The sequence below is a fragment of the Strongylocentrotus purpuratus genome, unplaced genomic scaffold (genome assembly GCF_000002235.5).
Source record: "Strongylocentrotus purpuratus isolate Spur 01 unplaced genomic scaffold, Spur_5.0 spur5_scaffold_21, whole genome shotgun sequence".
In the NCBI taxonomy this organism is placed as follows: domain Eukaryota; kingdom Metazoa; phylum Echinodermata; class Echinoidea; order Camarodonta; family Strongylocentrotidae; genus Strongylocentrotus; species Strongylocentrotus purpuratus.
In genome coordinates, this window is record NW_022145607.1 from 12,348,673 (window position 1) to 12,362,531 (window position 13,859).

At 36.6% G+C, this 13,859-nt stretch overlaps 2 protein-coding genes across 2 annotated transcripts in view; one reads left to right on the forward strand and one right to left on the reverse strand.

The window, feature by feature from the left end:
* LOC588763 (proto-oncogene tyrosine-protein kinase ROS) overlaps positions 1-6,561 on the reverse strand; it is a 30,714-nt gene extending 24,153 nt beyond the window's left edge. The window contains exon 1 of the mRNA XM_030994150.1: positions 6,379-6,561. Within this exon, the coding sequence (XP_030850010.1) occupies positions 6,379-6,501 (123 nt within the window). The 5' untranslated portion in view covers positions 6,502-6,561. The remainder of the gene's footprint in view (positions 1-6,378) is intronic.
* An 87-nt stretch (positions 6,562-6,648) lies between these two features.
* Positions 6,649-13,734, forward strand: LOC588740 (yrdC domain-containing protein, mitochondrial). The gene is made up of 5 exons (XM_788409.5): positions 6,649-6,888; positions 7,627-7,837; positions 8,383-8,617; positions 9,354-9,490; positions 10,477-13,734. Exons 1-5 carry the CDS (start codon positions 6,795-6,797, stop codon positions 10,538-10,540), a joined length of 741 nt encoding a protein of 246 aa, XP_793502.2. The 5' UTR covers positions 6,649-6,794; the 3' UTR covers positions 10,541-13,734.
* The last annotated feature ends 125 nt before the right edge of the window (positions 13,735-13,859 follow it).

The following is a 13,859-nucleotide window of genomic DNA, read 5'->3' on the forward strand; positions in this document are numbered from 1 at the left end:
CCCCCCCCCCCCCCCCCCCAAAAAAAAAATAAATAAGAGAGAGAGAGAGAGAGAGAAGAGAAAGGGAAAGAAAGAAGAGGAATAAGAGGGAAACAGGGGAAGGGCGAAGGGCTCTTGCCTCCTCCCCCCCCCCCCCCCCGCCAAAAATAAATAAGAGAGAGAAGGGAAAGGGAAATAAAATATAAAAGGAAAGAGAGAAGAGGAATAAGAAGGAAAGAGGGAAACGGGGGAATGGCGAAGGGCTCTTGCCTCCTCCCTCCCCACCCCCCGCCAAAAAAATAAATAAGAGATAGAGAGAGAAGGGAAAGGGAAAGGGAAAGAGAAGATAAAAGGAAAGAAAGAAGAGGAAGAAGAAGAAAAGAGGAAAACGGGGGCGAAGGGCTCTTGCATCCCCCCGCCCAAAAAATAAATAAGAGAGAGAGAGAGAGAGAAGGGAAAGGGAAAGAGAATAAAAAAGGAAAGGAAGAAGAATAAGAAGAAAAGAGGGGCTCTTGCCTCCTCCCCCCTCCCGCGCCAACAAATAAATAGGAGAGAGAGAGAGAGATAGAGAGAATGGAAAGGGAAAGGGAAAGAAAATATAAAAGGAAAGTTAAGAAGAAGACGGAAAGAGGGAAACGGGGGAAGGGCGAAAGGCTCTTACCTCCCCCTCCCCCCTCCCGCCATAAAGGGAAAGAGAAGGGAGAGGGAAAGAAAATATAAAAGGAAAGAAAGAAGAGGAAAAAGAATAAGAAAAGAGGGAAACAGGGGCGAAGGGCTCTTGCCTCCTTTCTTTTCTTTCTTTTTCTTTCTTTCCTATTCTCCCTCTTTTTCGTTTTTCTCTTTCTTTCTTCTCTTTCCCTTTCCTTCTCTCTCTCTCTCTTATTTATTTTTTGGCGGGGGGCGGGGGGACGAGGCAAAAGCCCTTTGCCTCCTTTTCCCTCTTTTCTTCTTCTTCCTCTTCTTTCTTTCCTTTTATCTTCTCTTTCCCTTTCCCTTTACTTCTCTCTCTCTCTCTCTCTCTGATTTATTTTTGGCGGGGGGGGGGGGGGAGGGGGGGGGCAAGAGTCCTTCGCCCTTCCCCCGTTTTCCTCTTTTCTTCTTCTTCCTCTTCTTTCTTTCCTTTTATCTTCTCTTTCCCTTTCCCTTTCCCTTCTCTCTCTCTCTCTGATTTATTTTTTGGCGGGGAGGGGGGGGGAGTGAGGAGGAGGCAAGAGCCCTTCGCCCCCCCCCCCCCCCCCCCGTTTCCCTCTTTTCTTCTTATTATTCTTTCTTTCCTTTTATCTTCTCTTTCCCTTTCCCTTTTTTCCTTCTCTCTGTCTCCCCCAGCTAGGGCTGGTTTTGTTTACGAAGCGCCCGTCAGGAGAGTACACGATAGAGTACACGATAGAGTACACGATAAAGTTGACGATATCGTGAACTTTATATCGTGAACTTTTCACGATAAAATTCACGATATCGTCAATTTCATCGTGAAAAGTTCACGATAAAGTTCACGATATCGTCAATTTCGTGAATTTCTTCGTGAAAAATATGTGATAAAATTGACGATATCGTGAATTTTATCGCATATTTTTCACGATTTAGTCTATTCGCGATGTCCCTTCAGGGCCACCATAAATAACCAATAATTGGTTGGTTTTGAGTCAGTTTAGAATCGGTTTGGGGATGTGACAGAGACGTCAAGATTTAATAATGTACAGTACATCATGTATACATCTTATTCTGAAATTGGAGCCCATATAATCCTTGCCAACCACTGGGATAAATCTACAAACTTGTATGATTATAACTCATACTGTACATCTATCCTTTTGTGATAAAATACTTCAATGGTGTCCTTCCCTTTTATCTATCTGAACCCACTTGAGGTCAAGCCCCCCTTGTACGCAGTGGGTCACTGTTGCCTAGCAACCAACAAGGCTCTGGAATGTCACCAATGTGAAACCTTGGTGAAAGTAACTTAGGTTTTATGTGCTCAACATTTTATCTCAAATTATGGTGATAATGACGCACATGTGTGTTGCATGTCACAAGTAGTTTTTTGTGAACACTTTGATGGAATACCAGAAGCAGGCATTAGTATTGGTCTCCATCTACATAGACCGTACATGTAGGAGCAGGCCTATATTTACGCATCAACTTCAGAAAGATTTGGGCATCCTCATGCACAAGAAAAGAAATACCTAAATGAATCAATTAGGAATCATCTTTTAATTCCACAATATATCAAGAAATAAACATGTTTGAAGATCATTTATAAATGCACAAATCAAGGTGCCAACAAGTGGTCTACTTTTTTTCCAAAAAAAAGATAAAGGCCAGGACTGCTGGAAACATGCAAACTGTTATTCTGAATCCACATTCAATTCCCTAAAATCGTGCAATCTTCCAGAGTACTGATCAATGAATAAAAAAAGAATAAAAAGATTTATTTATTTGGTATTCATTATACTGAATATTGAAAAAATTTAAATTTGTAAAATTAATTTAATTTCTAAAATCTTGAAATCTTATAAATTAAATCAAGTTGTATATCTTCCTTAATAGTTTGTTAGTTTCTTTCTTTTTTCTTTCTTTTCTTTTTTTTTCATTCTATCTTTTTTTTCTCTCTTTCTTTCATTTTATTTTTAACAATGAAACTAACTTCATTCTGAGACAAAGAACACAAAACATGAAGGTTAAATCTAGTTTTATACCCCCCTTTCACATTCTAACTAAAATTGTCATTCATGAAGGCCTAATCTTTTCTTTTAAAACCACATGATCCTGACTCATTCTTCCCACTTTTAATAAACACAAAGAGAAAATTCCTAGACGACAGATGACATTGATTAATCCCCGCATAACATAAATAGACCATTAGTCTGTTAAGTTCCCCCTCTGGCACTCAAGGGCATTGAACTTTACCAGGCTCTGAGTGACATTGGAGATTAGGGAATACCAGAGGTGTGTCAATTGCGCCATTAGACAGGAGACAAGGTCCCCTTCAACTTGTCATGTTTAGACGGGTAGAGATCATTGCTTTGAACTCTTACGGCCGTTTCACAATCATGAGAGCAACATTCCCATTAGGCATATATACATAGCCTTTGTACATGTAGGACATATTCATACACCAAAACAAATACTTTGATTAGTTCTGTAACTTTGTTTACAGTTACACAGTAGGCTTTTAAACCTCCATGTAAGAGCAATGCACATTAATTAAAAGTCTGAATAGAGATTTTCAGTCTCAAGACTTGCTTGTTTTTGGATGACATCAATTTGGAGGCAAAGTTTTTTACTGAAATATACCGGTACATGTATAGGTAAAGAGACAGTGGCTTAGCGAACGCAGAGCAATTTCTGCATTTCACTACCTAATGATCTGCCATTGGTGTCTGTAGAAGTTTAGTCTTTAGACCCTTCATTATCCTTATTCATGAACTTTCTGAAAAGTTGACCAACTTCTTGGTAGTTATTAATCTCTAGAGTGCATTGAAAGTGACCTTTTTATTTATGTGCTCATAAAAACACACTCTGAATCATCCACCCAGTCACTCAAGCCATAATTGGAAATTCCCAAAATACTTGGGTTTTCCCATAAATCTGTTACTCCCGTGATCAAGGTGAAAAGACTCTCCGAAGAGGGACCCTGTTCATATGACGCAAGTTCTTCAGGTCAACCCTCAGAATTTATAGTGAGGCACTTTATATGACCATTTATAGCACAAGAGGAAAGGTTGTGGTTTTGTTACCATGGCAACAAAAGTGCACAGAATTTTAATAACTCTGCATCCCATGCTGAGCAGAGTAGAATAGTCTGGTTTAACATGTACTGTACAGTACTTGTCTACCTTAGGAGCTTAGGAATGCATCTAATAAAAAAAGTGACCATAAACTTGATACTGGAGGTGACTGCTCATTCTCATTTACTTGTTCAATATGTCAAACAAAGAAACTGCATCTAAAACATGTGGAAATTTCATTCTGCTTTAATAGTATACTGCACAGAAGTAGAAACCATTGTAATCCAGAACACTATCTTTTTTCACAGAAAATCTATTAAAATGAACAAATGTCCCAACATCTATTTCCATGATCTGCAATCTTTAATACACATGCAGTGACCAGGCCTACACTATTGCATCGTCTGAAGCCAAAAACAATTAACCTGATACAGCCCTCTCCATCACCTCACCATAGGGGGCCCATTCCTCCGAGCATGCAACCAAGCTACTGAAGCAAGATGGCAAAACATGTACCGTACTGTATTGGTCGCTATGGTCACTCATATATGTACCAAGGGGTGCTGGTACCTCCTTGCTCATCCATTACATTCATTTTTACATCAAATTTACATACATACAGTGCAAAGCCTACTATGACAATGCTCCCCAAACAAGTACTGTCCCATCACATTTTATACAAAACTTGGTATACAACATGAAGTACAACCATGATTACTACATGTACAATGTACATGTAGAAGAACCCAGACTGTATTATAAGGTAACTTCCCATGTGTTTATTCAAACCAAGAGGAAATATCAATGACTCTGAAATATCATACTTATAGTAAGTATTCATATCCAGGAGGAGAAGCTATCTTGGCAGGAAATATACTGCGGCTTTTGATATCACCACTGCACTTTCAAAATTACCCCCCCCCCCCCCCTTTGACCCATTGTGGCTAAGGTCAAAATGTTAATCTGAAAACAAAACTCGGCTTTGCATTACAGTGTATACCGGTAAGTATAATTGAGCATTCCATTCATATGATAGATTTCACCACAGAGGAAGTTAAATTTTTTCTGTCTCTCTCTCTCTCTTTCTTTTTTTTATATTTTAGTGAGGAGGAAGTTATTGATATTGTGAAAGGCTTTATCTTGCAAGACCACTAGTCATGAAACTCATAAACATTTTTTGATACCAACTGCAAAAATTTGTGCATATTTGATTTTAATTCCCCGCTAAGTACTACTGAAAAGTGAAAACTACTAGCCTTTTCTACTCCCATGTACAGTGTAGGTCTATTATCTACATATACTTATCAGGACCCGATATCAATTGCTAAGCATTTGGTCTTGTGTAAATTTATGCAAATTGATTTTGACTCGTACTCAGAAGGATGTGAAAAATATCATCCTGAAACAAAAAACGCCATAAAATTTATGGAAGATAAAGTGAGTCACAGAGAAGTAACAGCTGTGGTTGAAACAGAATATACATAAAGGATGACTAGGATGTCCTTCTCAATCTCAATGACAAACCAACAAGTTTAGACTACTCGTAGATCTTCTTATCATTATCTCCTTTTTTTTTTGGGGGGGGGGGGGTCAAGCAGAGCTGCCAACCCAAAAAAGGAACCATGATGGCAAAAAAAAGGAATTCTTCAAAACAAAAATTACAACCATGTGCGACACATGTCCAATGCAGAAATGTTCATTCCTCATGCTGTTATTTCAAATTTTCAATATTGCTATTAAAAGGACCTACAGTATAGTTTATTTACAAGTACTTTTGTTAGGAAGCTTTTTTTTTGGGGGGGGGGGGGTATTATCGGCATTTCATTCTTTTCTATTCTGGTATTAGTGAATGTAGTAATGTACAATGTGAAAATGTTCAGATATAGAAATAAAAAAACACTTGTTCTTATAAAGTTTTTAAACTAAACACATCCCATCTCCAAATTAATCCACCCCATCTGCACCTCCAGTTAAAACTCAGACAAGTATTTTGGAGGACCAACCAACCAAGTACCAAGTATCATAAAATAAATGACTGTTCCTTGGCTAGACGGAAAGCTTCAGTCTCTGATATCGACGGTTGTTCCGCTGAGATTGCATCTGGCTCCTCTGAGTCTGATCGCCTCTATACATAATATCAACAAATGTCAGTTTTATTAAAGAAATGACCCATATCAGACGGTTATTTCTGTCTATTCCTTGGCATGCGCCAGCATGAACTTATCCTCCCTTGGTCCTGGACTCTGGATCTGGAGGAACATTATTTATTTCATTCACAATAAATCTAACATCATTTCTATTTCTAAATCATGCAAAGTCATTCACTGAAATTATTTCCCAACAATTGACAAAGACAATACCTTTACGTATACATGTGAATATCTTAAAACATGCTACATCATTGATTGACATAATTGTATTGTGCATGCGAGTCACTTGTACAAAAGTCATCTGCAGTCAATGACATTTCTGAACAGCTGATGCACGAGCGAGCGAGAACCACACACATACAGCGATCCACCCTTCCGTCCTCCCGAAACCTTGGGCGGAAACACAGGTAGTGGATCCGCTCCCCGAAACATCTACCACTGAGCCCCTCACCAAAAACAACCGACACCACCGACTTCAAACAATCACGAAAATTGAAACAATTTACCCGAATCACACTTACCACTGAACTTGAACATCTTTCATTACATTCTGACACAAGGTTTCCGTTAGTAATCGTCAATAAAATTGTTCCAAAAGCGAAAAAACAGATGTGGAATTGATGTGTTTTCCAAAGTTTAGCCATTTTCTGTCATTCTCATCAACAGCCGACCATCGACAAATGTAGGCGTGGTTGTAAACCCAATATTAGATATGCATATAAACATGATGTCACTTACTTTGGACGTTTCCAATTGGTCCAAAGTGTGAATGGAATGCAGAGCTAATGAGTCATAATGAATATTCAACATTCAAGATGGCCGCGTGCACTGCATTTCTCTAGGTGATGCAAGTTCCGTGAAAGAACCGGACTTAATTAACAAGATCCACGTTCAAATTACAAGTTTCATTCAACCATTAATAGGATACATGTGATATATGATCTCCTGTAGAATTTGGAAATCATTGTGTCGGTCGTTAAGTGGAAACGTTACCGAAATCTGGAAAAACATGGCCAATGTTGTTCAATTAGGTGAGAAATATTTCAGTCCCAGCCATAGATATTTGTGTGTGGTATTTGTTCGTTATTCGTGGATGGCGTGACATGACGTGAGGCGTGAACTTGATATCAACTTTGTTGTTGTTATTGCTGATAATGATGATGATGATGATAATGAATAATGATCATGTCAATTCAATGCTTCTTTTTCATATATTTTTATAAAAATTTAAAACTGTTGACCAACACAACCCTCAACATGCAACAGTGTCAGTGATCAAAGTTGTGAGACTGAAAAAGTGAAAGTCAATTTGTCAAAAGGAAACATTGGTTGGAATTTAAAAGTAAACACCATCCTCCACCCAGTCCATGAAAGAAATCCTGGCGCTAGTTCAGAAGTGTATCCAGACTTTGACCCGTAACTCCGGCGTGGTGATACCCTACTAAAGCATACCGAAAATGGACAGTAAAATTGTTCAAATAATGGTCATGAAAAGTTGTAATAGGCTGTCTAAGTCTATTTCTTTCTGTTTTGTGTCAATTTTCTTATCTTTTTTTGAATATTTTTCCCCAAAACAAAGACTTATAATATACACTTTCTCACGGGATTCACGGCAAACTGCTGCACAATACAATTGGTTACCGTCGCGTCGATACGGTGGGGCGCGGGAGCACACATATGTGTTAAGTTAGCGACTGTAATCTAAACAATTCATCATTTCATTATTATTCATCCTTTTTAATATTTTTCACTATTCTTTTATCTTTCAGGTAGCAATTCAGATTGCCTAGGGGGTGTTGTAGCTCTGGCAGCAAACAGTTTGATGAGTGGCAATGTCATCTCAGTTCCCACTGACACCATCTATGGCCTGGCAGCCTTGGCTCAGAGTGCAGAAGCAGTGGAGAAGCTCTACGAAGTGAAAGGCAGAAATGGGAACAAGCCCATTGCTATTTGTATCAACTGTATTGAAGACATTCACAGGTAAGTCTAAGTGATCAGAAGTATAGAATACTTGGGCATCAAAACATCTTATGTTCAAATCTCGTTGAAAAAACCCACTGAAAAAGCGTAATAATAAAGACAATTGTTTCAAAGGAATGTCTTATGATAGTTTTGTGGAAAGATTCCCAAATTCTTAATACAGACTTGTAGGCCTACAGACTTGCCACCTAATATGAGAACCAGAAGATTGTGATCACTTACATTTTTAAGTCATTCACTATTCAGTCTTTCAAATGTGATACTTTTTTGAAAGCATCTTTGATAGACACATAGAAAATGAATTCAAAATCAATATAGGCTTATTTTTCTGTAAATGAACCCATCATGAAAACCTCACAGCATTAAATGTGTTATACATTTCCCACTCAAAATATCTGTTCATGCAGAAATTTGTCCTTTGAATGCTTCTTTCACCATAGTAGACTTATCTAAGAAATTCATGAAAAGGCTGATAGTATCTTTAAGCCAAGTACATGAACGTAGACTCAATTTGAACTTTCTTTCTTTATCCTTCCAACCATCAGATGGGGCTACGTGACCGTCTCTGACGACATCCTCAGAGACCTCCTTCCTGGACCTGTCACGGTCCTCTTCAGGAGAAGATCCGAGCTCAATCCTGAGTTCAACCCCTCCTCCGAGCTTATCGGCCTTCGTATTCCCGAGTACCCCTTCATCCAGCAGCTAGCTGCAGCAGTAGGTGAACCCATAGCGCTGACGAGTGCCAACCCCTCGGCCCAAAGAAGTACTCTCTCTGTCAAGGTCAGTTCTGTTTAAAGACATCTTGTATGTTTAGAGCCAAAGGGGCATTAACCTTTTGCTCTCAGCAGATAATCTGGTAGCATTTTCATTCACCAACTATACAAAAGCTTCTATGTTGATCAAATCGGTTAACCTATTTGAAACGCTAGAAAAAATAAGTTTGAAAGTTTTGATGCATGTAGATGGATATTTACCTCATACAAAAGGGAAAACTTTTCTGATTTTTTATAGTGACAAACCAAAAGGCGTGGTACATAACCATATGTTCTCAATCAGAATTATATAACAGAAGAATGGATTTGAAAAAAGAATACCGCAACAGTTTAACGCAACTACATTGCTTGGTAGGCCTACTTACAATCAACAACAAAATACTACAATCACATAATATGTAGATTGGAGCAAAGATTGCTTATTGCATTCAAAGGCATTAACATGTGTGATATCAACTTATTATACAGTTGTTAGGTGATAATGTTTAAAAACCTGATGTGCTAATTTGAGCAGATAATACAAGATGCTTTTTTATGTAAGTAACCAACATCCCTAATACCTCTGTGATGCTAAATGTAGCAAGACGGACACAAGGCTGATTACAGACCATACAAAGAAGCACTGTATTCACAATAGCAAAATATCAGTTGGTTTGGACTTCTGTTTTTGTTTTACGTTTTTTTGGAGTTAGTTTGTGTCTAAGTTATAAATTTTTCCTTATTCTCTTCTTTTTATGATGCAGGAGTTTGAAGACCTATGGAGTAAGATTGATCTTGTGTTTGATGGTGGAGTGTTGAGTGATTCCGAGGAATCAAGACAAGGCTCTACCGTAGTTGACCTGTCAGTCATGGGACGATTCTCTATCATCAGACCGGGAAGGTAAGGTTTAGTCAGATTGATTTTGGTTTTTAAATGTCACTTCAGCTGGATGTTTGTCCTACCATTCATTATTGTATAATGGTTCCTCACAAAATATCTGCCAATGTACTGATAATTTTAATCTATATAAGGCTTTCAAGTGGTACAATATATCAGTGTACTCACTATCTGTAGCGCAGTACCCAGATGACTGACCAATAGTGTTTCATATTGCTCAGTCATCCAGGAACTTCAACTATCAATATCGCACAAAAACAAAGCCATATTTACCAAAGTCAAATTTTGTTATTTCGCTAGTCATGCAGTCTGATATAGATAATAATATTAACATTGTATGTCTTTGTTTTTGTGTGATACAAGAATATATTGCTCTCGTTATGGCGGCTATGACAATATTGGACTTGTCTCTGACTCATTCAATAGTGTCATAGCTCAAGCAATATATTCTTGTATCACACTCAAAGCCATCCAGTATTATATAAATCTTCCCTACTCTTTACCTACATCATTTTACTTTATTACACTTCTATTTTCAATCTTTCATCCGATAGTACATTCTTTCTTTAAAAATCTGTTTGTATCTATATTTCTACTTTTTCAAATTCTTTTGATTACGTCAATCATTTTGTTTCTCTGCCATAGAATGCAACATGATTTTTTATAGATAATTAGTCCCACTATATTGTGATTATGATACCTGACAAGCAATGTGAAATATGGACTAAAAATTTTTTTTATTTCTTTTCTTTGTTGTTGTTATTGTTCTGAAAGAGAATGATTTTAATTAGTAATTTCTTTTGAGCTTTTCAGTATTCAGTATTCAGTATTAAGTTAATTTCTCCTTTGTTTTGCAGAATGCTGTTTACATGTATTGCCAGTTTCGTTTAACGACCTGTATTGCATGTCATCATGCTAAAAATGCCTAACTTTCTTTCTCACTAATATTTCCTCCAATTTTGTTTTTTGTTTGTTTTGTTCCATATCAGTGCTCAAGAGAAAACCGTCAAGATTCTGAACGGAAAGTACCACCTGAAGGAGAAAACGAGATAATACACACAGGTTATCTACGACAGAGCTTTTATATCAGGGACCCTTGTTGATTCCACCTTTCAAGTACAGCATTCCCTCCATGTGGGACTGAGTATTTGAACTTTGACCTCGCACTATCGATCCTGTACCCTTCTGTAAGGTATTTGATGACTTTCGATCAGACTTATTCATGAGAAGATTAAGCTTCCAGAATGAGCGGAACCATGTGAAAGATATACAGGGAAAGAATTAATTGTTTTACTTTTATCTTGAAAAATGGTGATATTAATCTATTGAGGGTGCTTAATAGGCTGTGTCCATTTTCTCCCATGTAGATGAAGTTATTATGATAATAATAATTGTCACATTTGTATAGTGCTTTATGTTTCTAAGTACTTTACATTGTGATTATTATTATAAGCTATCATTTGAAGACCATGGAAAATCACCTTCTTTTTTTGTTTAGATGATTTTGATCTCCATACTATCTGTGATTTGTATTCTGTGGTCTAAGAAGCTTATTCACCATCTATGGACACATGCCTTTTACAACAAGCCATCAATTTGAGTCATTTCCTGTATTCTTTGAAAGGTCTTTGCCCTTGATATCTCTCTGAATACTTGTATTTATTTTCCAATGTAAAGTCAAAATGGCAAAAAGATCACGTTTAAAAATTCAATCATGTTATTAGGCTGTTGGAGGGCTGATGTGAGGTTGATGTATAGATATCCAACATTTTAATTTGTATAATTGGACATAATTATTATCCAAATGGATTTGGAACTTGTGTTGGTGCCCCAGAGTTCTTTCGTTTAAAGTCATTCCGCACAAAGCATAGGAAACATAGATGGCTATGCATTATGAAGGCGTAATCATGTATTTAATATCCAGGCAAGAACATTGCTTTGTTATTTCTTATATGAGATGCATGTATGTACATGTACTTATAACAGTAAAATCAAGTAGGCATGTATTCATCCACTCGTATTGACTTTGTCAAAACCGAATGAATTTTTTAGACAGTTTCTTGCTGCCTGCTGTGTAGAGATTACATGGGTGAAGATAGAAGACAATGCATGTCCATAGTCCTTATGCAGATAAATAACTTGTTAAGGTTGGTAGGAACTTGAACTACATAGTATGAATACCCGAACCAATGAAAGTTTTCTATGTCCTAGCCTAGAAGTGGCATAGACAGGGCTTCACTTCCAACTTTTTTCCTAGGGTCGGTTCCGCCAAATTTGATGAGCCAATCTGCCCCCAGTTGCGTTTTGAGATACTGGGAACTTGAGTGAACATTTTGAGATCCATGTTTACTATACCCATGTGAAATTTGGAGCCCCAATATACACGAGTGGACAAATTTTACTTTCATCCGGTCTGGTACATACAATGTATCTTTTGTATTACTCTCTACTCTTTTGAGATACTTATATTCTTCGATATTTGCTTAAGTGCCATGAAGTTGAGATCAGAAAGATGGACATTAAGTTGACAGAAATGCTGACACTGTATTGGAAGTGGTTTTGCAATCAATTTTGTGATTTATTCTCTTGCCCATTTTACTTGTAATATGAATACTAAATCATGTGGAGTAAACTACTGCTCCATTGAAATTAAAATTTAATGATAAGGAGAATGTTTTTTATGTACATGTACTGATCCTGTAACCATTTTAGATCACACATATTTTAGGCATTATTCATAGACAGGATTAGTGGGTTTTGAAAAAAAATATTTAGTGGAATTCAATTCAGTATATCTCCACATGTTTATTTGAATTGTATTATAATATGCTGGTGATGGGATGCCCTGCAGTGCTTTAGATTAGCAATATATTATGCTTTTGATATCAAATACTTGTAAAACACTTATATAGTTTCAAATTTACCAATCTAGTTCATTGAAAAAATATAGTTTCGTCAGATGAATCTCTATAACGGCAACAGAATCATGCACAACAGATGTACGGTAACTGGAATTTGTTACATCAAGAGTTCAAGGTATGTCCCATTTGTTACCAAGTATCATTGAAATGTATTATTAATGAAATTGTGAACATAAATTAACAGCAAAATATCTTTCTATTATATGATTTACTCCAAATCAAGCTCTAGTAGGGCCTTCGGCTTGAAACAGTCACCAGATTTACTGAATTCTGAGATGGGGTCAGTACTCAGTAACATATGGCACAATATAAATGTACACCCTGTAGATTGGACTTGACCATTTACTGATCATGTGTATGAGCATTGCACACTTAGTATTGTAGTAAGCCAAAGACTTAGCACTGCCATCATGTCTTAAGAGGTTTATTTTGTTTGTGATATACCTGTATGCAACTGGTATTATAGGAGTTGTCCAATACACATTCAGACCATTTGCATCATATATTCACTCTTAGAGATGAGAGCAAATTTTTCTTGACATAGAGTTCATACAAAAACTTGCAGCTAGGCAATTGTGTGCCAGAACTCAAGCTTTCAATCTACATGATGATGTTAATACATGTATCAGTACTGGGGTAGATTAAATTACAGACTGTAGAATAGTGTAGATATACGGATGCTTGGATGGATCAATACAGGGTTAATTCACTTGAATTAGTATTTTTTATTTCTTTTTACTCACTATGGAAATTGATTTTGATACATGTTTGACCTTGTACAGGCGTTAAGGTGATTTGTAAAAAAAAAAAAATGATTAAAATACTAGTTCACTCTAATTAAATATATTCTGATTTTCACAACAAGACATTGAGAACACCTTGATGGTATTCTTTTAAAATTCAAGATATATAATTTGTAGAAAAACATAGACTACCACAATTTTTTCATTCCATATGCATTTATTATACCTACAAAAAAAAGATGAACAGGACTATTGATACATGCATCAACTTTCATCATTTAGCGCACAAATAGTTTCACTGAGACAATATGTCATGCAAGTTATTACACTAGTATTGAAGTAAGGAAAATATGAACAGTAAACATTGTAACATGTACATGCAGGTACCAGTAAAAGTATCGAGTCCATAAGTTGATTATGTAAAATTGCACTGATAAATGCAGTGCATAAGTACTTCCAATAGAGAAAAAAAACAGATTTTTATGGACAAAGTGCTACTTATGAAGAATGTGAAGTATAGCATGATTATTTTTCCTTTTGTAAATTTTTTAAATAAAATTTTATATATATATGATATTGGAATAATTAATCATTTTCAGGGCTACTTATTGAATAACTGTTGGATACCTAAATGGTTTGTTATTGTCTGAAGAGCTGGTTGAAAGTGCTTTAAAAGTTTTGAGGGAAAAAAATACATGGAAGGCATTG

What these genes read in the sequence shown, in the direction of transcription:
- LOC588740 (XM_788409.5), top strand. Translation starts at nt 6,795, where the DNA reads ATGATCTCCTGTAGAATTTGGAAATCATTGTGTCGGTCGTTAAGTGGA. An exon ending in GGCCAATGTTGTTCAATTAG is followed by an intron (nt 6,889 to 7,626) that starts GTGAGAAATATT and finishes TTTATCTTTCAG; the next exon opens with GTAGCAATTCAGATTGCCTA. An exon ending in TGTATTGAAGACATTCACAG is followed by an intron (nt 7,838 to 8,382) that starts GTAAGTCTAAGT and finishes TCCAACCATCAG; the next exon opens with ATGGGGCTACGTGACCGTCT.